Source organism: Pygocentrus nattereri, chromosome 7 (genome assembly GCF_015220715.1).
Source record: "Pygocentrus nattereri isolate fPygNat1 chromosome 7, fPygNat1.pri, whole genome shotgun sequence".
In the NCBI taxonomy this organism is placed as follows: domain Eukaryota; kingdom Metazoa; phylum Chordata; class Actinopteri; order Characiformes; family Serrasalmidae; genus Pygocentrus; species Pygocentrus nattereri.
In genome coordinates this window covers 13,927,152-13,953,608 of record NC_051217.1, presented here as the reverse complement: position 1 = coordinate 13,953,608, position 26,457 = coordinate 13,927,152, and the positions used below count along the sequence as shown (strand labels likewise).

Below are 26,457 nucleotides of genomic sequence, written 5' to 3'. Positions count from 1 at the left end.
ATAAAATTCAGCTATTTGCTGTATGTTTTATGTCTCCAGGTGCAATTTGCACAATAATTTTTTTTAATCTGCAGCAGAAGAATTCGTATCTGGAATATGATTTATTTTATGGCCTATCCATTCATCCTCAACCGCTAATCTGAGTCCGGGTCACTGGGTTAGCAGCCTAAGCAAAGAGGCCCAGGCCTCCCTCTCCCACGCCACCTCCTCAAGCTCTTCCGGAGGGAACGCCTCGATATCCCAAGACAGTCGAGAGATATAATAATCCCTCCAAAGTGTCCTGGGTCTTCCCCAGGGTCCTCCTCCCTGTTGGACATGTCTGGAACACCTCCCTAGGGAAATTCCGGGCAGGTCTTATCCACCCCCAGTGCTCTGCCGCCAAGGAGTTTTCCAACCACCTTGGCTACCTCAGTCCTAGTGATGGACGGACCCTCGCTCGGATCTCCAAGCTCTGGGGAAAGATTGTTGGTGGGATTGAGAAGATCCTTGAAGTATTCCTTCCACCATCTGATGACATCCCCAGTCAAAGTCAGCAGCCTCCCAGCCCCACTGTATACAGTGTTGGTCGGGAGCCGCTTTCCTCTCCTGAGGTGCCTGGCGGTTTGCCAGAACCTTCTCGGTGCCTGTCGATAGTCTTTCTACATGGCCTCACCAAACTCTTCCCACACCAGAGTTTTTGCCTCAGCAACCGCCGAAGCCGCGACCTGTTTGGCCCTTTGGTACCCATCTTTTGCCTCCAGAGTCCCACAAGCCAACCAGGCCCAGTAGGACTCTTTCTTAAGCTTGATGGCTTCCTTTACCCGAGGTGTCCACCAACGGGTTCGGGGATTGCTGCCATGACAGGCACTTACAACCTTGCAGCCACAGCTCCGATCTGCTGCATCGATGATGGAGGCACGGAACAGGGCCCACTTGGAGTCGGTCACCGGCCTCCCTTGGTATGCGATCGAAGCTTTGTTGGATGTGGGAGTTGAAGGTCTTTCTGGTAGGTTCCTCTGCTAGATGTTCCTAACAAACCCTCACAACTCATTTGGGTCTGCCATTTCTGTTTGGTATTTTCACCCGCCATCTGATCCAACTCACCACTAGGTGGTGATCGGTTGACAGCTCTGCTCCTCTCTTCATCCGGGTGTCCAAAACACATGGTCGCATATCCGATGACACAATTACGAAGTCGATCAATGAACTGTGGCCTAAGGTGTCCTGATGCAATGTGCACTTATGCACACCTTTGTGTTCGAACATGGCATTTTATGGACCCTATATTTTAAATAGCACCCAATATATTTTTTCCCCGTCAAATTTGTTTTTTGAATCTTTTGTTTATACTTATGAATACACGAATACACACACACACACACACACACACACACACACACACATTTTCTAAGCTGCTTCTCCCGCAGGGTCGTGGGAGTTATGAATACATACTTTTTCAAATGTATAGGTACAAAGACACTGTGTGTTTATTTGAAATGAATGTATGCACTGGAAGTATATTAAATAAAAGCTTTTTATTTTTACATCTGTGCATTCTACTAGAATAAACCTCAATGGTGCATACCAGCTAGATATAAAGGTGTTTTGTCTTGCTCTCAAACTGTTTTCTTTTTGACCTTTCAGCATAAGTCAACTCAGAGTCCCACTAAACTCAGTCCTACAGACAGTGAGGTGAGTCTTTTTCAAGCTCATGTTCATGCAGTGCCCTCCCCAGCTACCCAAACATTCCTCCATACGTCCCTGTGTCTGTCTGTCTGTCTGTCTTTTGGTTCACCCCTGTCCTGGCACTCCCCCTCAGACCCTGTACCCCTCCAGACGCTCCACTCATACAGATGACTCCGCCCTCTTTATGGTAAGAGCCTATCAGCATGAAAAGTAACTACCCTTGTCAATCTGTCATCAACAAATAGTATTCACTTGTTAATTTCCACATTGATCGACTTCTGAATGTTTTCTACAGTCCGCTTGATTTGTTCCTTTCATTTTGTAAACCTGAAAAGCAAGTGATCCGATTTTAATGAGGGATGAGTATTAAGGAAATGAGTCAGGAAAGGAGTCCGTGCCAAGAACGCAGAATGTTAAGCAACACTTCTAAGATTTGTTTATGCTGCTTTTTGCATGCGAGAGCACACCCACCCTTACATGTCCAGACATGGCTCATTTTTGTGTTTTCTGGGTTATTGCTGACTCTTAGTGGAGTACTTTGAATTTAAATTCTCTTGGCAACCTGGAACACTAGCTTGTGTCTTGTGCTGTCATATCATTACACAGTGTACAGTGTCATCACCTGGTGTTTGCCTGGAGTCAGATATAAAAACAGCGTTTTTAAGGCAAATCCTAATCGACATATTTTCTGAAGTGTGTTCTTGCTAAGTTATGCTAAGTAAAAGGCTATTGAAAATAAAATACCAGTGTATATGTCATTATATTGATACATGGGTTGAAATTTAATAGTGAATTCTGCTTTTTCTGCAATAGTCGATACCGGTTTTAATTAACTGTAAATATTTAAAATTTGGTACATTTCTCCATTCTTAACAAAGACTTTTGCTAATCCAACAGTGAAGAGTTATTGTGACCACAAAAATATTTGGACATTTGTGCCATAAATGTATTAAGGCTCATAGAGTGGAAAACCAACTCTCTGTCGCTTTCTTGAAATAAAGGAAGTGATATATAAAGTGTTTCTAAATGTACCGTATGTTGCCTAGTCCAAATGGTCCAAATATGGAAGCTAATCTGCAAAAACAACCCATTACAGTTTGCATTTAAAATTTCATGATTCAGTCAGTGAACTAAAGCTCGCTGACACAAGTGAACGAAAAAACAGATGCAGACCCACCTTTCCACCTTTCTTTCTTTACAGTAGCCATAGTGCACTCTGTCTGGAACTGCTTTGCACACTTTCTTCACACAAAGTCTACCATCAGTTTGATGTGCTCAGTTTTTTTTTTTTTCTTTTTTCCTGAAACAAATATAATTTTATTAAGCATTTTATGAAGTAATCTAATAAACTTCATGAACATTTATCAGTAGTTGAAGTGTCCAGAGACTTCAGGGATCACTGTGTGTCACTGATTAATCAGTGAATGGTTCATTGTTATGCTCCATTATACTACCAGTCCTTTCTGTCTCCCCATGCTGATCTGTTTGTGTTAACATGCTAACCTTCTAGAATAGATCTGCTACCTTCTGCAAATGCTTCATTGTGTTCTCGCCTCAAAGCTTTTCTTCTGCTGTGCCCTTTTTTCCTTTCCCTGTTCCCTCTCCCTGAATCTGTCTATCCATCTCTCTCTTTCTCTTCCTCTCTCTCTTTCTCTGTCCCTGCCTCTCTCGTTCGGTCTGGCTTTGCTGGTCTGTGTCAGAGTGATTTCGAGCCCTTAATGGTCTTTGAAATAGACATAGACACCAACACTATAAAGAAGAGGCCAGGCCCTTCCAAACAGGTGAAAGATTTTAACGGACATCACAGATACCCTTTTTTTTTTTTTTTGCACAGACATTCATGCTAAATTTTTTTTATTTCTTTTTCTGAATCACTTCATTTTGTAAACATGCACCTGAATAAACAGTACCCACTATGCAAACGCTGCTAGACTAGCCAGAAGAGTCTGGTCATGCATGTGTGTACACTTTTTTTTCTTCTCTTTTTTTTCTTGCCTAACTTTGTTGCATGCCCGTTGTCTGTCTGTATTACGCTTGGGCCAGTAGGAAATTCTCAGAAACACACTAACACTTGAAAATATTTATCATTAGAAAAGAAAGGTTGAGAGATGCAATTGGGTCACCCATTTTAGCTTCATGTTGCCCTACCTATGCACATGTTTGTTGTCTATGCTCCCATCTTCCTGGCGGTGTAAACAGCTGTACTAATGCCCTGCCATGCTTTTGTGATAATATCTAAACTGGAAGATTACTTTGACAGCACTCCTGTCCACTAGGGTAGGGTGGGGCAGTTTGACTGTACTTATTTTACATTACATCACAATGTCGCTGTTTTTCTACTTTCAAAGGTGTTATTTAAACACTTCCCACTGCACGTTTGATTCCAAGGAGTAGAATGAGGCCTGGCTAATTGGATTTAGTGCAGCGTAATGTAGAAATGTTTTTGGGCTGCACAAATAATAGTATGCATAGTTTTTGATAGTATTTAAAAATGTGGCATTACTTTTCTCTTCCAACTTATGTAAAAAATAAAAAGTGATGTACCATAAAAATGTCTTCATCATATGTTTTTGCTCACCACTAGTAGCAGACTAGAGTATTAGTTTGTAAGGAATCACTTTAGCAGGCAGGTGCAAAGTGCTGTGTTGTCTTTTATTCAGGATATCATAGTGTCAGCAGTATTTTATATAGTTAGTACTGGATCTTTCTAGTGAATACATTTTTACTAGTCCTGGAAATTGTTACTGTCCCAAGACCACCAAGACACCAATAACAAAACATTTAGCTTCTTTCCTCCTTTTTTTTTCTTTTTTTTCTTTTGTTTATACCTTTTTCCTATTTGTTTTATGCCTCCTCCCTTTTCTTGTACCTTTTTCTGTTTTTATCGCGTGAATGCATTTTTCCTTTATCTTCTGACTTGCCTGTCTTCATCACTCGTCTGTTGTATTCTTGTCTGTCTTTCTGCGCTCTAACAGTCTGTCTCGGGTAAACCAGCGGATGGGTGCGTCTCTCCATCCGTAGACAATGCCCCCTCCTGTTTATTGCAGGTACACCATTCTGCATGTCCCTGTGTCCCTGTTTGCTGAAAGTGTCTCTGAGCTCTAAGATTAAGAAGCGTCCTTGTTAAGTCCTTTGCTCAAACTTATCCAAGAGTGTCTTCCTAATTGGACAAAGTTTTTTTCCATTGTGAGCTCTTGACTTGTTCTGGCCTAGCACATCCCTTTTTATATATATATATATATATATATATATATATATATATATATATATATATATATATATATATATGTATATATATATATATATATATATATATATATATATATATATATATATATATATGTATATATATAGACTGCTTACTTTTCCACGAAGCAAATACATGTAATGTGGTCAGCTAAATTTGTATTTCTGTTTTATCTCAACTTCCTTTCTCACATTGTTTGGCCTGCTACTGTGAAACCGCAGCAAGGAGAAGATCGTGCCTCTCTCTCCCCCACAGGTAAGGCCTTGTGTGCATTTGTTTATTTTTATTTACGGTTTTTGCATGCACATCCTCCCCAACCCGTGACTCCCATCACAGTTCTCAAAGCTCTTCCACGTCTCCATACACCAAGATCATGTCTCATCCTGTACTGCATATCACACACAGCCCTCCAATCACCTACTTACCCCGGCCCTGCTGCCCCGCCCTCCTGCCGCGGAGCCACTCAGCGTCCCGAGAGTTTCCTTTTCCGTCTCAGCCAAAGAGAGGAGAAAAAACGAGGTACACATGCCTGTATGCTAGCATACAGAGTTCAGAGCATGTTTGCTTGTCACAGTTCAGCACCACTTTTAATAAGCATGTGGGACCTCAGCTGTGCTTCAATCTTTTGCACTGGGAAATAATGCACGGCAACATATAGGCAAATAAACACCCCATTGTGTGGCATGTTGCATGCTCTTTTCACTGGTTTACCAGTTGTCATTTTTTTTAATGCTGACCATTCCATGTATGACAAATGTGCTTCATGGTTTTTATTAGTGTATGTGAATGTGTAATTTAGCGACTGTTTTTCGTAGTAAGGTGCAAAGTAATTTTATCTAACTATAATTCAAATGTAAATATAAGTGAAAATAGGACTAGTTTCCGATTTCAGCTTTTCAGTTAGCGGAATAAACCTAAACGTATATATTTAACAGAAAATTAAACAGAGACTCGAGAACTAAATGTAATAACATCTTCATAGTTTAGTGCATCTACATTTTGCATCTATGGCTTCTGTTTTATGAAGGCCTTCTTTTAGTTTTTCTACAGGAATGGTTTGTTGTGTTTTTTTTTTTGTTTGTTTTTTTTTTACACCATCAGTTCATTCTTAGAAGTTGATTTAATTTTCTGCTGTCATCCAAGAAATCCCAATGACAAATTCAGACTCAAGAGTCCATAAAACCGTGCTCTATATATCAGATAACAAGTTTTGGTGTTCCACTGTAAATTTTCGTCTTTGTGACTGTTTCCTTTTTTCAGTAAAAGTTTTTGCCAGCTACACATCCTTGAGTCATCTTCTCACAGTGGACAGAAACACTTTTCAAATTCAAACTTTTTTTTTTTTTTTTTTTTTTTTTCCTCCTCCAGATCAGAAGCGGTAGTGCCACTTGATCTTGATCTTTCAGAAAGGAAGGCTTTAAATACTGTTTATCTGATGGTGCCAGTTCTAGTGGTCTACCGGATGTTGTACGGTTGTTAGGAGTCCTGTTTTTCTCAATATTGTTCTGTCATTTTTTTGAACTCCAGTTTTGGAGACTCCTTATGCAAGTTGATTGTTATATACATTTCTGAGATTAGTAATTTTAGCCATTTAGATGCACATGACACATTTTCAAGACAGCTAAGGTGAGTTTTGTTGCTTGTATGAATGTTAGTGTCTCTTTGAAGGGGAATCTAATGTCAGGGAGAACAGATTTTGTTGGGAGGGGACAGATGTGAATGGTTGGTGTTAGGTTTTGAAGAATGAAATATAGGGTGGTTATGTTCACAAAATCATATTAAATACTGATATACTTATTGTTTGAGGCTTTTATGCAGTTTTTTTCTGTTTTATTTATATATATTATTTTAGGTCTGTTTTGAATAGAAGTTTAGTTAAAAACAGGGAGGGCTCGGACTTCTACACAGTACTTTATATAAGTAATCAATACAGTTAGACTGAAAGAAGCTGATGAACACGGACTGACTGAGGTTCAACACTGACTGACTGTTCAAATTTTGGTGGGGGGGGGGGGGGAGTGACTGTAATATAATTTGTTTAATTTGTATGTGTTTCCACATGTAGGAGAATCAAGGGCTGGGAGGCCAGAACCTGAAGATCTGACTCCCACACAATCTCCTGCTTCAGGTCCTACAGGAGAGGAAGCTGAACTAGTTGAACAGCTGAGAAAGGTTCTTCATCATATAGTTCTCTCTCTCATATGTATGTGTGTGTGTGTGTGTGTGTGTATATATATATATATATATATACACACACACACACACACACACACACACACACACACACACACATGTGGCTGCTAGCAGAGTTTGTGTCTGCCAGAGACCCCATGAAGCCATGGACCATTTGTGGTATGTGATGGAGAGGTCCCTTCACACCCGAGATCCTGCACCTACAGATACTACGGAGCTGTGGGAGGCTATTCAAATGGCATGGCTTAACATCCCTCCAGACATCTTCTGTCCACTTGTAGAATTGATGCTATGTCAAGTTGCTGCCTTTTGCTAGTCCTACGTAGTGTTCTTACTAGTTCCTGTCCAATGACTTTTGGCAAATCTGTGTGTGTGTGTGTGTGTGTGTGTGTGTGTGTGTGTATATATATGATATGATTTAGCTTGTCTTTCCTGACTCTTATGTAGAATATCGAGTCTCGGCTGAAAGTGTCCTTGCCCAGTGACCTCGGGGCAGCCCTGACAGATGGTGTTGTGCTGTGTCACCTGGCCAATCATGTCCGGCCTCGATCAGTACCCAGCATCCATGTGCCCTCACCTGCAGTGGTGAGTGTGTGTGTGTGTGTGTGTGTGTGTGTGTGTGTGTGTGTGTGTGTGTGTGTGTGTGTGTGTGTGGTGATTTTTTTTTTTTTTTTTTTTTTTTAAGTAATTTGAGTGGATATTTCATAGTTGCCTTTTATCTTAAAGCCCAAACTGACGATGGCAAAGTGTCGGCGGAATGTGGAGAACTTTTTGGAGGCATGTCGCAGAATTGGGGTCCCTCAGGTAAGCAGAAAATCTATTCCAAATCAAATTAGTTATTTTATATTGACTGAGTTTGTTGCATAGGTCTTTGCCCAGTCACCAAATCAACAATCTTGACTTTTTTTTTTTTTTTTTTTTTTTTTTTTTTAAACATAGCCAAGCCACACTTCTAACAAGCCTTGTTAACCTCTCATTCTTTAATGCTTCTTATGTAAATGTTCCAGCCCTTATACCGCTAATACCAGTAACTCTCTCTTTCTCTCCACTTTTTATCCCCACTGTCTCAAACCATGCTGCATTTTTTTTTTTTTTTTAAACTCATTCCTTATTTTGCTCTTTTATCTGCCCACAAACTCACATTTTTACCACCCACTCCTTCCTGTCTATGTGCGTGTTGCGTTTGTGCTCTGCTACTCGTTTTGGACTTGGAAAGGGATGCCTGTGCTCAGTTGCTGATGTTTTGGAGGGGGAGGTGCTGCACTTATACAGGCTTCTCGAAGCTTTGCTTTCTCTGGCACCTCCCCTGCGGCCATCGCCTCCTTCTCAGCTGGCTGGTTTTGCCCTCTTCTACCTGTCAGTTATGTCCCTGCTCTGCGTCCTCTACTGCCACCTGGTGCCCCACATTTAAATTGCACTTAATCTGAACAACATTGTGCAAGTGATTTATTATTTGTGACCAGTTTGTAAAGCACACCTGACCTTGTCAGCTTTTGCGTATTAATATCTGAATACATTTAAGAAATTGCACGAAATGTACGACGCAGTATTCTGAAAAGCAGGTTGCAGAACTCAGTGACGAAGCACAACAGAGAGAGGATGCTACCTCTCAGCCTTAAGAATGAGGAACAAGCCTGCTTTTGGATGCTGCCTGCTAGCTAAATGTGACACACCAGCTGTGCTTACATATTTGTACGTTGCCCCATTGTTTGAAAGAGGGGTTTTTATATAGGTCTGTTGCAAGGACAAATTGGGCTCTTTGTGAGAAGGACAAGGCAAAACCCTTCTTCTTCTTTATCATCTTCTTTATTAATAATAATCATTGATTACTTATTTATTTATTTTTATTCATTATTTTTTTGACAAACCTCAATGCTAGTAAGAACAGAAAGCAGGAATTAGTAGTGTTTCTGTTGTACCAAACAGTGCATTGTTTTACCTTATCAGCTTTTTCTTTTTGTAATTTAAAAAATAAAAAATTTTGGGAAATGTATGCTCATTACCAATTTAATGCAGTTAATTTCAAAGAAGTTGAAACAGGAGCATATTTAGTACTGTTGTATCACCTAATTGCAGGCCAGTCTACCACCTGCACTCTCTGAATACACAGCTTGCTGTTGTAATGTGCAGAATGTGTCTTAGCGTTATCATGTGGAAATATGCATGGAAGTCCCTGAAAAAGATGTTATCTAGAAGGCAGCATGATGCTCCAAAATGTGTATTCATCTTTGTGCTTATGGTGCCTTCAGAGATGTGCAAGTTACTCATGCTGTAGCCCAGGGCTGCACAACGCTGGTGTCCAGCACAGTTTGGTATTTCTTCTCCTTAAACATACCCAGTAACCTGGCAAATAAGAGGATTTGAATCAAGAGTGTTTGAGCAGATGAATCACCAGCCCTTCATGGCCAGAGTTGTGTAATCCTGCTGTAGCCACTCCTACACCTCCATACAGTGACTGACCCTGGCTTTTGAAGTTTACACTGGTAGCAGTATAGATGGCCCTTTTATTCATGGGCCCAAAGAACACATCTGTTCTTTCCACAGTATGAAAGGTTGTTTCACAGTAAACGCATCAATCTGTTTCCATTTCTCAAGATTCCCTGAATTTCATAGTATTATGCACCCCTAGAGAGTGAAATGCCTACTTTTTTTTTTTTTTTTTTTTTAATTACACAAAGTAGTTAGCTTGTACGCATCCTTGCTCATAAAGGACTAGGCCTTTCCTGGATGCTTCTTTTATACCGAAGCACGATTGCATCACATTAAGATGTTTTGTGAACATTTCATTGTTCCTAGTGTCAACTGCCCCAGTTCCAACTTTTTTGGAAAATATTGTCTGCATCAACTTCTGAATGAGTGAATATTTACTATATTTAATATTTATTTAAAAAAAAAACTTGATAAGGTAAAATACTAAATGTCTTGTCTTAGGCTTATTTAAAACTGTACAATGGGAATTCATGAATCTCTGCTTTCTGTTTTTTGTTACATTTCACATACTATCCCAACATTTTGGAATCGAGGATTGTAGTTTGTTTTTGGTCACCAAATCTAAGACTTCCCTCGTCTGTCCCTTTTTGTGCCTTACTGCATCTGTGTTTGTCTGTAAGTCTCTGGGTTTTTTTTCCTTCGGCATATTTCAAGGAATTCAAGATGTAAATAGAAAGCATTTAACCATGTAAACAACATAGCCATATGTTTGTTGACCAGATAAGGTGGTCTCTTTGCTGAACCTAGTGGCCCTCCTCACCACTAAGCTAAACACAGTATCTGTCTGCAATAATTTCTTCCAAAGAGCTGATTTGCTGAGCTCATAGAGAAATACTACTGTCACTTCTGACCTAGCGTGGTGTGTGATTTACATATTGTACATTTCTTTGCCATCTAAGCAGATGATTATACAATCACGGGCCATAGCTAGACATCTCTGTACAGCTGTTTTGCCCAGCAGGGTTTCCTAATCTACTGTACATGCCATGCAAGTTCTTAGAGTTGATACATTGAGGACTTTTGTATTCTATTTTTTGAAGAAGGTCCCATAAGTAGAAAACCTTCTCAGTGATGCTGCAAAATAAAGTAGCTGGTTAGAAGACAGCTTTAGGAATGCAGGTGATTACTTTCTGTGAGAAGCGCACAAGAGAAACCGAATGGTTCAGTATGTCTGTACTGATGATCAGAGAAAGTATGATTAGGTAGAGTGCTTGAAACTCCTGTCAGTATTTCTGTGTTGGTGTGTGTATTTACCCTGTTGCCTAACTTTCCTATAACCTTTTTTTTCTAATGACTCTCTCCCACAACTTTTACAATAAAATCACTAAAGTGAAACAATCTAATATGATTGCTGTCCTTGTTCTTCACTCTGCTTCTTGCCTTTTCTCCCACTCCTTGGCATTTTTTTCTTTCCTTTCTTTACTTGCATTCAGAGTCATAATGTGTGTGTGTGTGTGTGTGTGTACAAACTTGCACAATAGCCAAGTTCCTTTCTGGGTAATTAGCTCGCCTTGTTATTAGTAAAAAATAAATAAATAAATAATAAAAAATAAATAATTTAACACACATTCAAAACAAAAAAAAACCCTCACCCATTTACTTTACCATTATCAATACTGTCAGTAGTGGATGCTCTACTAATTGCTGAAGTCATTAACCAGACGAGGTGTCTGAATACTTTTGGATAGATAGTGTACAAAAACTGACATGTAGATTGAAGAATCACTTTGGATAGGAAACAAAATGGGTGTATTTGGATTGTAGACATTATGACTCCTAGTTCCTATCACCACTACTTTCAAAAGAAAAGTCATTACATTACAGTGCACCATTGTCCATCAGACCACTCTGAATGACTTTGTACACATCGCAATGATTTCATCATACAGAATTTTTAAAATGGTAGGATTCCCTTTTAAGCCACTTCCATTTTCAGTTTGTAGTATATTTTATGTGTAATTTTTCAGGAATTGGTATTGAAATCAAGGTATCAGAGACTGATGCACATTTATGCATAACCATAGATGCTTTTATTTCGCTTGGTGAAATGTCTAAAAGTCTCTTCTTCACCTGAAGTTCCCTCACTACGGTGCCTCCTTTTTGTCTTCTTCCCAGTTTTCCTCAAGATCATGGCTTTGGTTTTCCATTAATCCTTCACTCCAGCTTTATGTTATGTTCTTGAGTTTGACATTTCTTCATTTTATTAAGTTTGCCATTTTGAAAATGCCTTTTTTTTTTTTTTTTTAAGTTGTGGTGATTTTTCATTATTTGTTTCTCCATTGACATGCCCTTTTCCTCTCTCCAATTTTGTTTGTACCCCACCCCCATCTCTGTATCTGTTTGTTTGTCGCTGTCTTGTGTCTATGCACATGGCCTCAGTCCCAGCTGTGTCTGCCCCTCCACATCCTGGAGGAGAAAGGTTTGCCTCAGGTGGCCGGGACTGTGCGTGCTCTTCTGGATCTAGCCCCCCCAAAAAACTCTGCCTCACCCAGCACGGCCCCAGCTAACCCCAGCACTACTTCAACACTCACCATGTAGTACAGCCATGCCTGCACAGACTGGGGAGCAGATACAGGCAAGGATTCTTCTCCCACTTTTGCCCACCCAGAGTCTTTCTTCCTCTCATGCTTTATTGACTTGTAGAGACTGAGACCTAGAGAGGTTTCCTATATTTTTCCTGATAAACTCTCCACTCCCCGTCACTGGTCACCACCCACCCGCTCTGTAAGGAAACCACAGCGCCGGCTGACCCTTCACAGCTAAAGGAAGAAGAAAGGTTGCAGTGAGAAAAGAGGAGTGGAAAGTCACTGACATCCAAACGCTGCACACACACAACCAGCAATCGTGAGATTCACTATAGATAGATATTTTTTTTATGTTGTCTTTATCACATGATAATCTATCATTAATGGTTATTTGCACCATGTTGTTGTTGTTGTTATTATTATTATTATTATTATTGTTATTATTGTTATTCTTAGTGATCATGACTGACTGAGGCATGTCATATCAATCAGGGTGAGCGTTGGAGTTTATTCGGTTGCCATGGTGACACAAGTTGGCTCTATCTCAGCTTACAAGATGGTGCCGCAATGGGTCAAATAGACAGTAAAAATAAATTACACTAATTATAGCCATTAGAATAACTTGTGGGGCAAAGTTAAAAGCTGCACCTCGATAGTGGGACAGTGATCCTCAGTTAAGGCAAACGCGTGCATGTTGCACAGCACATTTGACAAGAAATGTACGTATGTAGCCATAGGGTGATACTGTTTTCCAAAGCTGTATGGACACTTAAAGTAGTGCTGGTAAAGAATAACTTGGTTTATAATGCAAACTTTATAAAACTGTTTAATATAATATGTAAGTGATACAGCAAAGCACTATTCATGTATGGACTTATAGGGGGCTAGAGATGTAAACACTGTTAAAGATAGAAACACTTCTACAGCCTTTTTTTTTTTTTTTTTTTTTCCAGGCACTGTCTGTACCTGTCTGTTCCGAGCACCAACCAGTGCTCATAGTAACGATTTGACTCTAGAAAGGTTGCAAATGTTACTTTATTGTTGTTATTCTTTGTGTAACAGGTCATGCATGCATGAGATATTACGTGAATTGGGGAGTGTAGAGTAGGGGTGCACATACAGGTTCTTCTGTTGCCTGTCAACAGGACTGTGGTGGTTTAGCCACCTTTGCATGGCTTGCTTGTCTGTGTCCATCATCAGGAAACCTCATATTTTGTTCCTTCTCAGAAGCTATATGTTTGTGCCAGACATGCACATACTCGCACCCAGCTGTACGTTTTCAGAAGGCTGTCCTCACTGCTGAGTGAAAGACTGATTCAATAGCATAAGTATAGATGCACCACTGCACCTTGGCAGGGTAACTTGGGTGTTCAGTGCTTTAATACATGTAGAATGTAAAAATTTACTTGGTGATGGTTATTTTGGCTGGTGTTAAGAAAATATTCTTATGGGTGGGAGAGCTGGCACTGTAGTTCTCACTTCTTGGTGAATAACAGCATTTAGGTCAGTGCACCAGTGCTTGCCCACATTTCATAAAGGATAAAAAAAAATTGAAAGATTGCAGATTTTTTTATTTTATATTTTAACTTGCTTTTTTAGAGACTTGTGTTTTAAAAAGGGAAGTTAAAAGTGATTTTAAATATATTATAAATGTTTTTGCCTTTTTTTTTTTTTTTTTTTAGAAAGTATTTTCTTTTATTTTGACTAGGGTATTCCCCAGCAGAAATTATGTTGACTGTTCTGCAGGATTTTCTCCTGCGTGTCTGTACAGTAAATTAATACATTCCATACGTTTACAAGTATGTACTGCTGCCCACATAAGAGTAACCCCTAATCGTACTTCATATTCACACAGTGTGGACTTCTTGGACCCCCAATCAAGTGTAACCTTTTTTTTTTTTTTTTTTTTTTAAAGAAGCATTTTTTTCCCCATGAAAAGGTTTGTCATGTTATTAAGTTAGGTAAATATTAAAGTATTTTCTGGTATGGACATTTGGATTTATTATAAAATGGATTAATAAAGTTCCCATTTCGGCCATGTTGCGATTTTTATTTATTTATTAGTTTTTTTTTTTGTTTGTTTTTGTTTTTTGTTTTTTTTTTGCTCCATTGAGAAATCCTTTACAGCCACAATAACTTGCTTTAAGAATACACATCACTTCTTCTTTCCTTTTGCTTTTCCTTTTTTGCCCTCTTTAGTTTTGGGTTTCTTGCTCTTCTTGTAGGCACCAAGGCCTTTCCTAACCAGACTTCCCCTCCACCATGACTGAATCTGCAATGGAGAAAAAGAATGAATGTTGGTACACTCACTGAAACGAGCTTAAACATTTTGGATAAGGCTTCTATGCCTGGATCATGTTAAATTTTCATCTTTTCTGTATTTTTTGGAATCCCTACAAACAAAAACGGCTTTGGAGAAGAAAAGTCAAAAGTTCACCTTGGTTGCTGCATCCCTCTCCAGCAGATCTTTCTCCAACTGCTTGCGCAGATTCTCTTTCTCCAGTCGGTCCTCAATAATGACCTGCTCTCTCTCTCTGTACTAAAATGCACATGTGAAATGTTATAGTACTGTGCAAGAGTCAAACACTATCCTTCATTTATTTCATTTTTAGCCAAAACGGCCCTTGAGAGTTTATTTTTGAGCTTCAGGAAGCAATGCAGGGAATGCATTTAACAGAAAATTATACAGACGCCTACACAAATAAATACGTTTTGTAAATGAAATTTTTCAGGGTTTTGTGTTTCCACCCGTTGCCTTAATTACAGCTCCCCCTTGCTATTTTTTCTAAGAAAGCTGCATGGATACTGTTCCACAGTTGGTTAGATTTTCTGCATCTTTCTCATGATCCCAGTAATCCCAAGACAATCAATGATGTGGAGAACTGGACTCTGGGGTGGACAGATTATTGTTCTGAGAACACCGGCAGCAACATTTGTTAAGACCATTAATTAAACTTGAATAACATTTACAGTGCATCCGGAAAGTATTCACAGCGCTTCACTTTTTCCACATTTTGTTTTGTTACAGCCTTATTCCAAATTTAATTATATTAATCTTTTTCCTCAAAATTCTACACAAAATACCCCATTGTGACCATGTGAAAAAAGTTTTCTCGAGAGTTTTGAAAATGTATTAAAATTAAAAAACAAAGAAATCATATTTACATAAGTATTCACAGCCTTTGCCATGAAGCTCAAAATTGAGCTCAGGTGCATCCTGTTTCCACTGATCATCCTTGAGATGTTTCTACAGCTTAAATGGAGTCCACCTGTGGTTGATTGGACATGATTTGGAAAGGCACACACCTGTCTATATAAGGTCCCACAGTTGACTGCATGTCAGAGCGCAAACACCAAGCATGAAGTCAAAGGAATTGTCTGTAGACCTCCGAGACAAAATTGTCTCGAGGCACAAATCTGGGGAAGGATACAGAAAAATTACTGCTGCGTTGAAGGTCCCAATGAGCACAGTGGCCTCCATCATTCGTAAATGGAAGAAGTTCGGAACCACCAGGACTCTTCCTAGAGCTGGCCGGCCGTCTAAATTGAGCGATCGGGGGAGAAGGGCCTTGGTCAGGGAGGTGACCAAGAACCCAATGATCACTCTGTCAGAGCTCCAGCGTTCCTCCGTGGAGAGAGGAGAACCTTGCAGAAGGACAACCATCTCTGCAGCAATCCACCAATCAGGCCTGTATGGCAGAGTGGCCAGGCGAAAGCCACTCCTTAGTAAAAGGCACAAGGCAGCCCGTCTGGAATTTGCAAAAAGGCACCTGAAGGACTCTCAGACCATGAGAAACAAAATTCTCTGGTCTGATGAGACAAAGATTGAACTCTTTGGTGTGAATGCCAGGCGTCATGTTTGGAGGAAACCAGGCACTGCTCATCACGAGGCCAATACCATCCCTACAGTCAAGCATGGTGGTGGCAGCATCATGCTATGGGGATGTTTCTCAGCAGCAGGAACTGGCAGACTAGTCAGGATAGAGGGAAAGATGAATGCCGCAATGTACAGAGACATCCTGGATAAAAACCTGCTCCAGAGCGCTCTTGACCTCAGACTGTGGCGACGGTTCATTTTTCAGCAGGACAACGATCCGAAGCACACAGCCAAGATCTCAAAGCAGTGGCTTCAGGACCACTCTGTGAATGTCCTGGAGTGGCCCAGCCAGAGCCCAGACTTGAATCCGATTGAACATCTCTGGAGAGATCTGAAAATGGCTGTGCACAGACGTCTCCCATCCAACCTGATGGAGCTTCAGAGGTACTGCAAAGAAGAATGGGCAAAACTGCCTAAAGATAGGTGTGCCAAGCTTGTGGCATCATATTCAAAAAGACTTGAGGCTGTAGTTGCTGCCAAAGGTGGTTCTACAAAGTATTAAGCAAAGGCTGTGAATACTTATGTAAATATGATTTCTTTGTTTTTTAATTTTAATAAATTTTCAAAACTCTCGAGAAAACGTTTTTCACATGGTCACAATGGGGTATTTTGTGTAGAATTTAGAGGAAAAAGATTAATTTAATTCAATTTGGAATAAGGCTGTAACAAAACAAAATGTGGAAAAAGTGAAGCGCTGTGAATACTTTCCGGATGCACTGTATGTAAACAATGTATAGACAGTTGCTTAATGCACAATAAATTTTTAAGAAGACGGAGTAAAAAGGAGAGAAAATAGTGTGTAAAGTGTAGAATACAAATGCTTAAGAAAAAATGAATAGTTAAAAAGAGCCCTTTCTGTCCAAAGAGGTAAAGGAAGGTCATTTTATTTTGGCTGTCTGGAAAAGAATTTGATTGCAAACAATATAGTTTTTTTTATATATATATATATATAGAGGTCTTTTATTTTTAAAAAATATCTAGGCAAAAATGACACCGTAGTCCATATTAATATCATGTAAAATATGTATACGTATGTTGGTTGAAGTGTTTATGTAAGAGGTCATGAATGTGCTATGTAGATACCCTTCATGTCAAGTGTTACTGAATTTTTTTCAGACCTGAAGCAAGAGTGGAGCTCAGCTTCTCCCAGGATGGTTGTTAGTCCCATTTTGTCTTTACAAAAATCTTTTTTTTAATCTATTCCTTTTCTTTATACAAGTTGATTTATATAATAGTTCATATGTCCTGAAAAATTAGTAACTTGGCCATTTTGCCTGGAATTTACATAAACAAAGGGTGGTCTTTGACTTGTGCACAACAATGTATGTTATTAGGGAAGATAAAGGTGCAAAATGAATGGCTTACCTTTTTAGCTAGGTCCTGTAACTGTGCCAGGTTGTTGGTCTTGTTGATTTTTAAAGTATTAAGTTCTTGCTGCTTGTCCTCGGTATCCTTCTCATAACGCTCCATCCAGTACTCCAGCTTTTCCCCCAAACTCTTGGGCATACACAATAGAACAGAGGGTGCTTAGTATATAAAAAAAAAAAAGATTCAGGCCTGCAATGTTTTCCAAATACAGCTTGAAATTTTTTGCGTCTGGCTTGACCCACACCACGAGTTCTATTGTCCAAACCCAACCTGAGTCTGTCAATTCTGTCTGAACTTGACCCAACCCCAGAGTGCCTCATCAACTTTTGAGTACGAAACTGGCCTGAAATGAAACTAATTCTATCCGTAACGGACCCCAAACTGGCCAATCAATCACCCAAAATGCTGAATAAAACTTCAAGTTTTTAAAAATGGTCCTGGGTAAATTACTTTAGCAATAATATGATGCAATTATTTCACAGATAAAAAAAAAAATCTAATAAAATAATTAAAAGATTTTAGCTGTCATCTGTTTATTCCTATATATATATATATATATATATATATATATATATATGTGTGTGTGTGTGTGTGTGTGTGTGTGTGTGTGTGTGTGTGTGTTTTTTTTTTTTTTTTTGTTTTTTTTTTTTTTTTTTGTTTTTTTTTTATTCCTATATATTTATTCCTTGTATAACTCTTTCTGGCCACAGAACATGTTTTATATAACAAAACTACATTTTTGGCCAAACTAAATACAAGCATCATTTTGGCTGCACTAAACTGTACTGAAAAGTCAAGAAGAGATGCTATTGAAATAGTCGTGTTTTATTTAACCTAGATACTGTTTCTCATGAGCAACAGCAAAAGCAGAGTAAATCTGAAAGTGAAATGTGAAGGTGACCTGAGTCTCACACATTTTTGAGAAAAGACATCTGAACCAGACGTGAGCAGTTGGGGTCGCACAAATATGTCTAGCTCTAGTGAACATTAGGTTTGGGTCCGTATCAGCATGAAAGGTTGACTTTTATACCTGGATTTATATTGAAATAATTGTGTCTTATGTCTGTTATTGATGTCCTATGATTTCTGGATTATAACACTCACTGTTTGATTGTCTTTAAGGAAAGAAACCATCTCCATGTGAACCCTCGTCTCTTCATCCAGCTTCTCCTTTAACAACTAATAGGACAAGCAGTCTTAAATAACACTAGTCCCCAGGGTGATCCAAAGGTCAGCACAGTTTTATGGGGAGGATGAATAAGTATTATTGCAGACAGTATAAAATGGTGGGAAAGCGTAAACACACATACTCTTATCTCGTCCTCCATCTCGTTTTCCTTCTGAGTGTAAAGTTTCCGTCCCTCGTAGACCAACAGTTCAGCGCTGCTCTTCACATACTTCTTTTTCAGGCTTGTCCTTTCTTTCAGCTCCTGCAACTGATCCTTCAAGTGTGCCGTCCATTCCTCACGCCTCTAGGTGGAAACAGATGGGCAACTTCTACTACCTGGATCTAATAGAACCAGGTGTAGACTGTGCATGATGGGTTTTGGCAAATGAGGATTGGTGAAACCTATTAGTTTACTTTTACTTTTACTTTTACTTTTTTTTTTTTTTTAAACGAATGGCTCTTCACAAATCACTAAACTGGATAACTTAGCCCTTGTTAGGTTTATCAAATAGAGTTGTCCCTTATCTATTATAAAAGCCCCCCGTCTTACTTTTTCTTGCATTTTAAGGCTGATATGTCAGTGAATGTGCTTATATGTAGATGGGATGGTTTTTGTGACCTCACAACCACATTTCATTCACAGTGAGCCTTTTTTCTGTTTAGTTTTTATATAGGAAATCTGAAGGGCATAATGTGAAATGTTACCTTTTACGTACTACTTCAAACTTCTTTTAAAGAAATGAGGAAGGAAAATTCAACTTTCCATTATATGCTAATTATGTTATCTAGCCAACTGAGAAATCCTGCTTTGTGGCTGCTTAAATTATCTGGCTAACTGAGAAATCCTGCTTTGTGATGTCTGGTATAATTGTAAAAAGAGCGGAGCTGTTTGTGAGTCACTGACAAAAGAAAAAAGACTTGGGTTAATGTAATGTAATTGTTTTCATTGTTTACAGTGTTATTTTTAACTTTTTTTAATTTTAGCTTTATTTTAGCTTGAATTGCGCAGCACTTTGGCCAACAGTGGTTTGCTGTACATCATTTTAAATTATTTAAGATTTCACTTCAACAGAAATATTACTGAACATTTAAAGATATGTTAGACATAACATTCATGCTGACTCAGATTATGATTATGTAACTATACATGTGATCTGTAAAAATCTGTAATTTACCTGAAGCTCTTGTGTTTTTTCTTTTTGGATGTCGGCCAGTTGTCTCTGTAGTGCTTTAGTCCTGAGGCAACCTTCCTCTTCCCTGCAGCACATGGCACACTGTTTATATGTGTGTAGTACATTTACAGTATAGCTTACTGCTCAGTGCTTTGCTGTAAATAATAGTTAACTTTTTTGTTGTTCATGTCTAGACCTGATGATTATGTCCTGCAGACGAGCCTTTCTTTTCTTCTCCTCCTCCGCTGCCTGTAGCAGACTGTGAAAGGTGCTTTTCTCCTGCAGCTCGGCCAGCACGTCCATGATCACCTCGGCCACAAACTGCCTGCAAGCAGGGTTCTTAATTTATCATAAGGTCTCTGAATCAAGGAGCTTCCGGATATAAACACTTTGTTCAAGCAGTTTTAGTAATATACAGTATCTCACAATAATGGGTACACCCCTCACATTTCTGCAAATATTTTATTATATCTTTTCATGGTTCAACACTATAGAAATGAAACTTGGATATAACTTAAAGTAGTCAGTGTACAGCTTGTATAGCAGTACAGATTTACTGTCCTCTGAAAAGAACTCAACACACAGCCATTAATGTCTAAACAGCTGGCAACACAAGTAAGTACACCTCACAGTGAACATGTCCAAATTGTGCTCAGTGTCATTATTTTGTGTGACCACCATTATTATCCAGCACTGCCTTAACCTTCTTGGGCATGGAATTCACCAGAGCTACACAAGTTACTACTGGAATCCTCTTCCACTCTTCCATGATGAGATCACGGAGCTGGTGGATGTTAGACACCTTGCGCTCCTCCTTCTGCTTGAGGATGCCCCACAGGTGCTCAACTGGGTTTAGGTCTGGAGATGTACTTGGACAGTCCATCATCTTTACCTTCAGCGAGGCAGTTGTCATCTTGGAGGTGTGTTTGGGGTCGTTACTGAGTTGGATAACTGCCATACGGTGCAGTTTCCGAAGGGAGGGGATCATGCTCTGGTTCAGAATGTCACAGTACATGTTGGACTTCATGTTTCCCTCAATAAACTGCAGCTCCCCAGTGCCAACAGCACTCATGCAGCTCCAGGCTATGATGCTACCACCACCATGCTTGACTGTAAGCAAGAGACAGTTGTCTTGGTACTCCCCACCAGGGTGCCACCACATATGCTGGACGCCATCTGAGCCAAACAATTTATCTTGGTCTCGTCAGACAACAGGACATGGTTCCAGTAATCTATATTCTTGGACTGCTTATCTTCAGTAAACTGTTTGTGGGCTTTCTTGTGCGTCAGCTTCAGAAGAGGCTTCCTTCTGAGATGATGGCCATGCAGACCGAGTTGATGCATTGTGCGGCATGTGGTCTAAGCATTGACAGGCTGACCTTCTTCAACCTCTGCAGCAATGCTGGCAGCACTCATGCATCCATCACTGCTGTATGACTTTGGCCACCATGCAATAGCTCAGTTTCAGGGTTTTAGCAATCTTCTTATAGCCTAGACCATCTTTATTGAAAGCAACAAATTTATTTCTCACATCCTCAGAGACTTCTTTGCCATGAGGTACCATGTTGAATATACAGTGGCCAGTATGAGTAAATTGTACCCAAAACACCAAATGTCACAGCCCTGTTCCCCATTCACACCTGGAATGTTGTAACACTAACGAGTCACATGGCACCAGCGAGGGACAACGACACAATTGGGCACAATTTGGACGAATTCACTGTGAGGTGTACTCGCTTGTTTTGCCAGCTATTTAGACATTAATGTGTTGAGTTCTTTTCAGAGGACAGTAAATCTATACTGCTATACAAGCTGTACACTGACTACTTTAAGTTATATCCAAGTTTCATTTCTATAGTGTTGACCCATGAAAAAATATAATAAAATATTTGCGGAAATGTGGGGTGTACTTATTTTTGTGATATACTGTATGTATGCGTGTAATAATTTCATTTATTACAGTATATACCAAAAAAAGTTTTAAAGAATGGATTGGAATTTTAATCTGTGGCCAGTACGCCTCTCTGCTGTTACACTCTCAGAATTGTTTGCCATCTTGCCTAAAATCCAGTGTCAGTGATCAAAACTAGGCGTGTGGGTGCATTCTGTATGTATGTGTTGTTTATAGCTCGGTTCTGCTTTCTAAAATATTGTACAAGGAAGTGATACTTTGAAGTTGTTTGTTTTGAAATAAAATGTGTGTGTTATGAGCTAAACCAATCTATGTACACCTTAAAAAAGGTTCTTCGAGAGTTTTATAGGACAGGCAATGGTCAAATTACGTTTTGTTGAAAATAAGTGTAACCAATAAAAACTGGCATTTGTATCTCCATACCCATACATACATGTCCATTGCCTGTCCTATAAAACTCTCGAAGAACCTTTTTTAAGGTGTACATAGATTGGTTTAGCTCATAACACACACATTTTATTTCAAAACAAACAACTTCAAAGTATCACTTCCTTGTACAATATTTTAGAAAGCAGAACCGAGCTATAAACAACACATACATACAGAATGCACCCACATGCCTAGTTTTGATCACTGACACTGGATTTTAGGCAAGATGGCAAACTGAGCCACTTCTCAGTACCTTTCTGCTTTCTGGCTGATGTTTTGGTCACTTTTGAATGTTGGTGGTGCTTTCACACTCGTGGTAGCATGAGACGGACTCTACAACCCACACAAGTGGCTCAGGTAGTGCAGCTCATCCAGGATGGCACATCAATGCGAGCTGTGGCAAGAAGGTTTGCTGTGTCTGTCAGCTTCGTGTCCAGAGCCTGGAGGCGCTACCAGGAGACAGGCCAGTAGAGCAGGACATGTGGAGGAGGCCATAGGAGGGCAACAACCCAGCAGCAGGACCGCTACCTTTGCCTTTGTGCAAGGAGGAACAGGTGGAGCACTGCCAGAGCCCTGCAAAATGACCGCCAGCAGGCCACAAATGTGCATGTGTCTGCACAAACGGTTAGAAACCGACTCCATGAGGATGATATGAGGGCCCGACGTCCACAGATTGGGGTTGTGCTTACAGCCCAACACCATGGAGGACGCTTGGCATTTGTCAGAGAACACCAGGATTGGCAAATTCGCCCCTGCGCCCTGTGCTCTTCACAGATGAAAGCAGGTTCACACTGAGCACATGTAACAGACGTGACAGAGTCTGGAGATGCCATGGAGAGCGATCTGCTGCCTGCAATATCCTTCAGCATGACCGGTTTGGCAGTGGGTCAGTAATGGTGTGGGGTGGCATTTCTTTGGAGGGCCGCACAGCCCTCCATGTAGCCTGACTGCCATTAGGTACCGAGATGAGATCCTCAGACCCCTTGTGAGACCATATGCTGGTGCGGTTGGCCCTGGGTTCCTCCTAATGCAGGACAATGCTAAACCTCATGTGGCTGGAGTGTGTCAGCAGTTCCTGCAAGATGAAGGCATTGAAGCTATGGACTGGCCCGCCCGTTCCCCAGACCTGAATCCGATTGAGCACATCTGGGACATCATGTCTCGCTCCATCCACCAACGTCATGTTACACCACAGACTGTCCAGGAGTTGGCGGATGCTTTAGTCCAGGTCTGGGAGGAGATCCCTCAGGAGACCATCCGCCACCTCATCAGGAGCATGCCCAGGCGTTGTAGGGAGGTCATACAGGCACGTGGAGGCCACACACACGCAATACTGAGCCTCATTTTGACTTGTTTTAAGGACATTACATCAAAGTTGGATCAGCTTGTAGTGTGTTTTTCCACTTTCATTTTGTGTGTGACTCCAAATCCAGGCCTCCATTGGTTAATAACTTTGATTTCCATTGATGATTTTTGTGTGATTTTGTTGTCAGCACATTCAACTTTGTACAGAACAAAGTATTCAGTGAGAATATTTCATTCATTCAGATCTAGGATGTGTTATGAGTGTTCCCTTTATTTTTTTTGAGCTGTGTGTGTGTGTGTGTGTGTATATTTCCATAAGTGCCATACATTTTTAACAGGCCACATTCAATGCATCGTATTTGTCTAATATGTTAAATTTAGCAAATAAATAGAGATTGTGCATTAAAATGCAGATGTGTTTTCTCTGTACAGGATTTATTTCCACTTAGAAAATGAACATGACCTATTGCCCAGTGGTGCACAAACCTTTGCATAAGACTATAAACATGAGGGGGAAAAATGCTTAAATGTTTCTTTGCAAAGTTAAATTATTCTCTGTGATCAGACAGGTTTTTCTTCATCAAACATTTTAAAATAGTTTTTTTATAGTAGCCATTTTTAAAAGAATTATATGCATGTGTACATGAAAGTGTCCATTTTTAATATTTATATATTTTACACATTTTATGCATATGGAAATATATTACTTGACACCTATTTGAAAAATATATAGAAATAGATGTCCTTTGTTTATGTGGTTGTAAATGGTTCTTTAAAGAACCCTTTAAAAATTGTTTCTGCGTGGCACACAAAGGGTTCTGCTGTTATTCCACTATGGTCATAGAAACTTTTTTGGTAATAGGTGCTATATAGAACCCTTTTTGCTGTAGGTTTAGTACATAATCAGAATCAGTAAAATCAACATTTACACACAAAAATATTGAAGATGGACTTTACTGTGAGTTTAAGAGTGAGGAGAAATGTTAGCTGCACCTGTCTCTCTGCAGCTTGGCCAGGTTGTCTTGGGACAGAGGGCTTTCCTCCAGGGTGCGGTTTAGTTCTCTCTGTGACCTGTGCAGCTCTTGCACAGCCTCCGACAGGTCAGCCGTCTCTGCCTGACCTCGGGCAGCCTTCAAGTGATGCTCAGCGGCCTTCTGTTGCTCCATGACCACACCGATGTCTACTTCCACTCTCTACTCAACACACAGGTAAGAGGCAGGGGAAGCTGGTATGCTGTTGTAATAGTGTAAAATAGAATTTAACATGACTACAGACTAAACTGACACAGGCACCACGTTAGGCCAAACTGCTAATGTACCAGTAAGTTTAAAAGGGAAATTCCACTGATTTTTCTAAACTTCTGCATAATTAAATGGCTGAGACATACACAAAGCCATTCAGAGTGGTTTGGTTTGAGGAAGCAGAAACCCATTTCTAAAAGCCCCCTCACAGAAAGTTTGTACATGAAAGTAATTCTGTCTGATATCTGACACTGTTTTAAGATAACGCTTTAGCCTGAAATATCAATTCATTTATTTTCATTCTTTCATGGTGGAGGTGTACATGTAGGGCGCTGTAAAGCAAAATAGTCCACAAAGATAACTTGATTTTTTCAGGTTTATGGCTATTATAAACACACAAACACTCACGGGGCATGTGTAGGTACGCTGGTGGTTTTGAATAGTAAATATTTAGATATTGGTGTTGTAGACATCGTGACCCTTGGTTCCTGTCACCACCACTCTAGGGACATTAGTGAGTTTCCCCACAATGAACCGTTTCACGTTAAACAGCTGGAGATTTTAGAACTTTAGAAAAATTGGTGGAATGCCCCTTTAACGCCACTGATTCAGACGTTTGCCTTGCGCTGTTGTGTCTATGTGACGGATCTCTGCTGTGTGCAGTGGTCCTCTTTACATCGAGCCACATACGAACCATCTCAGCCTCTGGGCGTCTCCTGTACGTGTCTGGCATGATGTGGCCCAACACCGCCAGCTGGTCAGCACAGGCCTGCAGCACCGTAGAGACTCGCAGTATGTCTGCTCCTGTTAGCTGGGCTGACATTGCAAATGTAAAAGCAGTTCAACGATTTAGAACCGCACAGGCTGCGCGCTGCTCCGTTTACACCCGTTACCATGGCAGCACGACAACGTCGTACGTAAGCGCGGCGGAGCTACGTCACGCAAGGTTGTTTGTTTGTTTGTTTGTGTATTTAATTGACGCTTCGGTGGCCTTTTCGAAGAAAAATCACCGATGTTCTTCCTATCTCTGTGTCTGGCAGGAGAATAACAAGACTACAGACTAACGTACGATTTATTTCAATGTTTTTTTTTTAATTTCCCATTTAGACTTGGGAAAAAAATAGAAAAAAATATTTGATTATTTTTGATTATTAGATGAGTCAAAACCTTTAGAAAATGTTATTTTTTGGGTGAAAAAAATAATAAATACCCTAAACATACTTAGTTCGATTTTCCCTGAATGTTGCCTGGTCTTCGAGAGTGAGAATATCAAGACTATGCATTGCATAATTACAATAACAGTAGTAGAAATCTGTGTGTAGATGGCCGTAGAATATAACAGATGCGTTAGGCTTTGAAACTTTTGACAGGTTTACAGAGTTGTACAAAACATTAATTTGGGCTGTCCTTACACATTCTAGATGTTTACAGCCTTATTCCTTTATGGAACCTGCTTTGGTCACCGGTGCACAGTCACGTTGGAAAATGAAGCATTAAGAGTTCCTTTCACTGGAACTAAGGTGCCGAGCCCAACTCCTGAAAAACAACCCCACACCATAATCCCCCCTCCACCAAACTTTACACTTGGCAAAATGCAGTCAGACAAGTACTGTTCTCCTGGCAACCGCCAGACCCAGACTAGTCCATCATATTGCCAGACAGAGAATCATGATTTATCACTCCAGAGAACACGTCTCCACTGCTCTAGAGTCCCGTGGCGGCACTTTACACCACTGCATTCGACGCTTTGTTTTGCGCTTGGTGATGTAAGGCTTGGATGCAGCTGCTCAGCCTTGGAAACTCATTCCCTAAAGCTCTCTACACTGTTCTTGAGCTAATCTGAAGGCCTGAAGTTTGGAGGCCTG

General features: G+C 40.1%; 2 protein-coding genes across 18 annotated transcripts in view; one reads left to right on the top strand and one right to left on the bottom strand.

Moving 5' to 3' along the window:
- Positions 1-14,029, top strand: part of lrch3 (leucine-rich repeats and calponin homology (CH) domain containing 3) — a 39,516-nt gene extending 25,487 nt beyond the window's left edge. For 2 of the 17 annotated variants that reach the window (XM_037539977.1, XM_037539976.1), the window contains exons 13-22: positions 1,624-1,671; positions 1,799-1,852; positions 3,366-3,446; positions 4,641-4,712; positions 5,134-5,167; positions 5,318-5,431; positions 6,978-7,084; positions 7,553-7,690; positions 7,832-7,909; positions 8,322-10,938. In XM_037539977.1, the coding sequence (XP_037395874.1) occupies positions 1,624-1,671; positions 1,799-1,852; positions 3,366-3,446; positions 4,641-4,712; positions 5,134-5,167; positions 5,318-5,431; positions 6,978-7,084; positions 7,553-7,690; positions 7,832-7,909; positions 8,322-8,516 (921 nt within the window). In that variant the 3' untranslated portion in view covers positions 8,517-10,938. Of the gene's footprint in view, positions 1-1,623; positions 1,672-1,798; positions 1,853-3,365; positions 3,447-4,640; positions 4,713-5,133; positions 5,168-5,317; positions 5,432-6,977; positions 7,085-7,552; positions 7,691-7,831; positions 7,910-8,321; positions 10,939-11,974 lie in introns of those variants that run through there. The other 15 variants (XM_037539978.1, XM_037539979.1, XM_037539981.1 and 12 more) reach the window with 15 other exon arrangements.
- iqcg (IQ motif containing G) lies at positions 14,010-25,612 on the bottom strand. The gene is made up of 9 exons (XM_017707915.2): positions 25,287-25,612; positions 24,345-24,544; positions 19,902-20,030; positions 19,709-19,790; positions 18,676-18,837; positions 18,470-18,544; positions 17,363-17,494; positions 14,558-14,659; positions 14,010-14,392 (listed from the first exon to the last, which is right to left on the bottom strand). Exons 1-9 carry the CDS (start codon positions 25,413-25,415, stop codon positions 14,276-14,278), a joined length of 1,128 nt encoding a protein of 375 aa, XP_017563404.1. The 5' UTR covers positions 25,416-25,612; the 3' UTR covers positions 14,010-14,275.
- Positions 25,613-26,457: the final 845 nt, after the last annotated feature.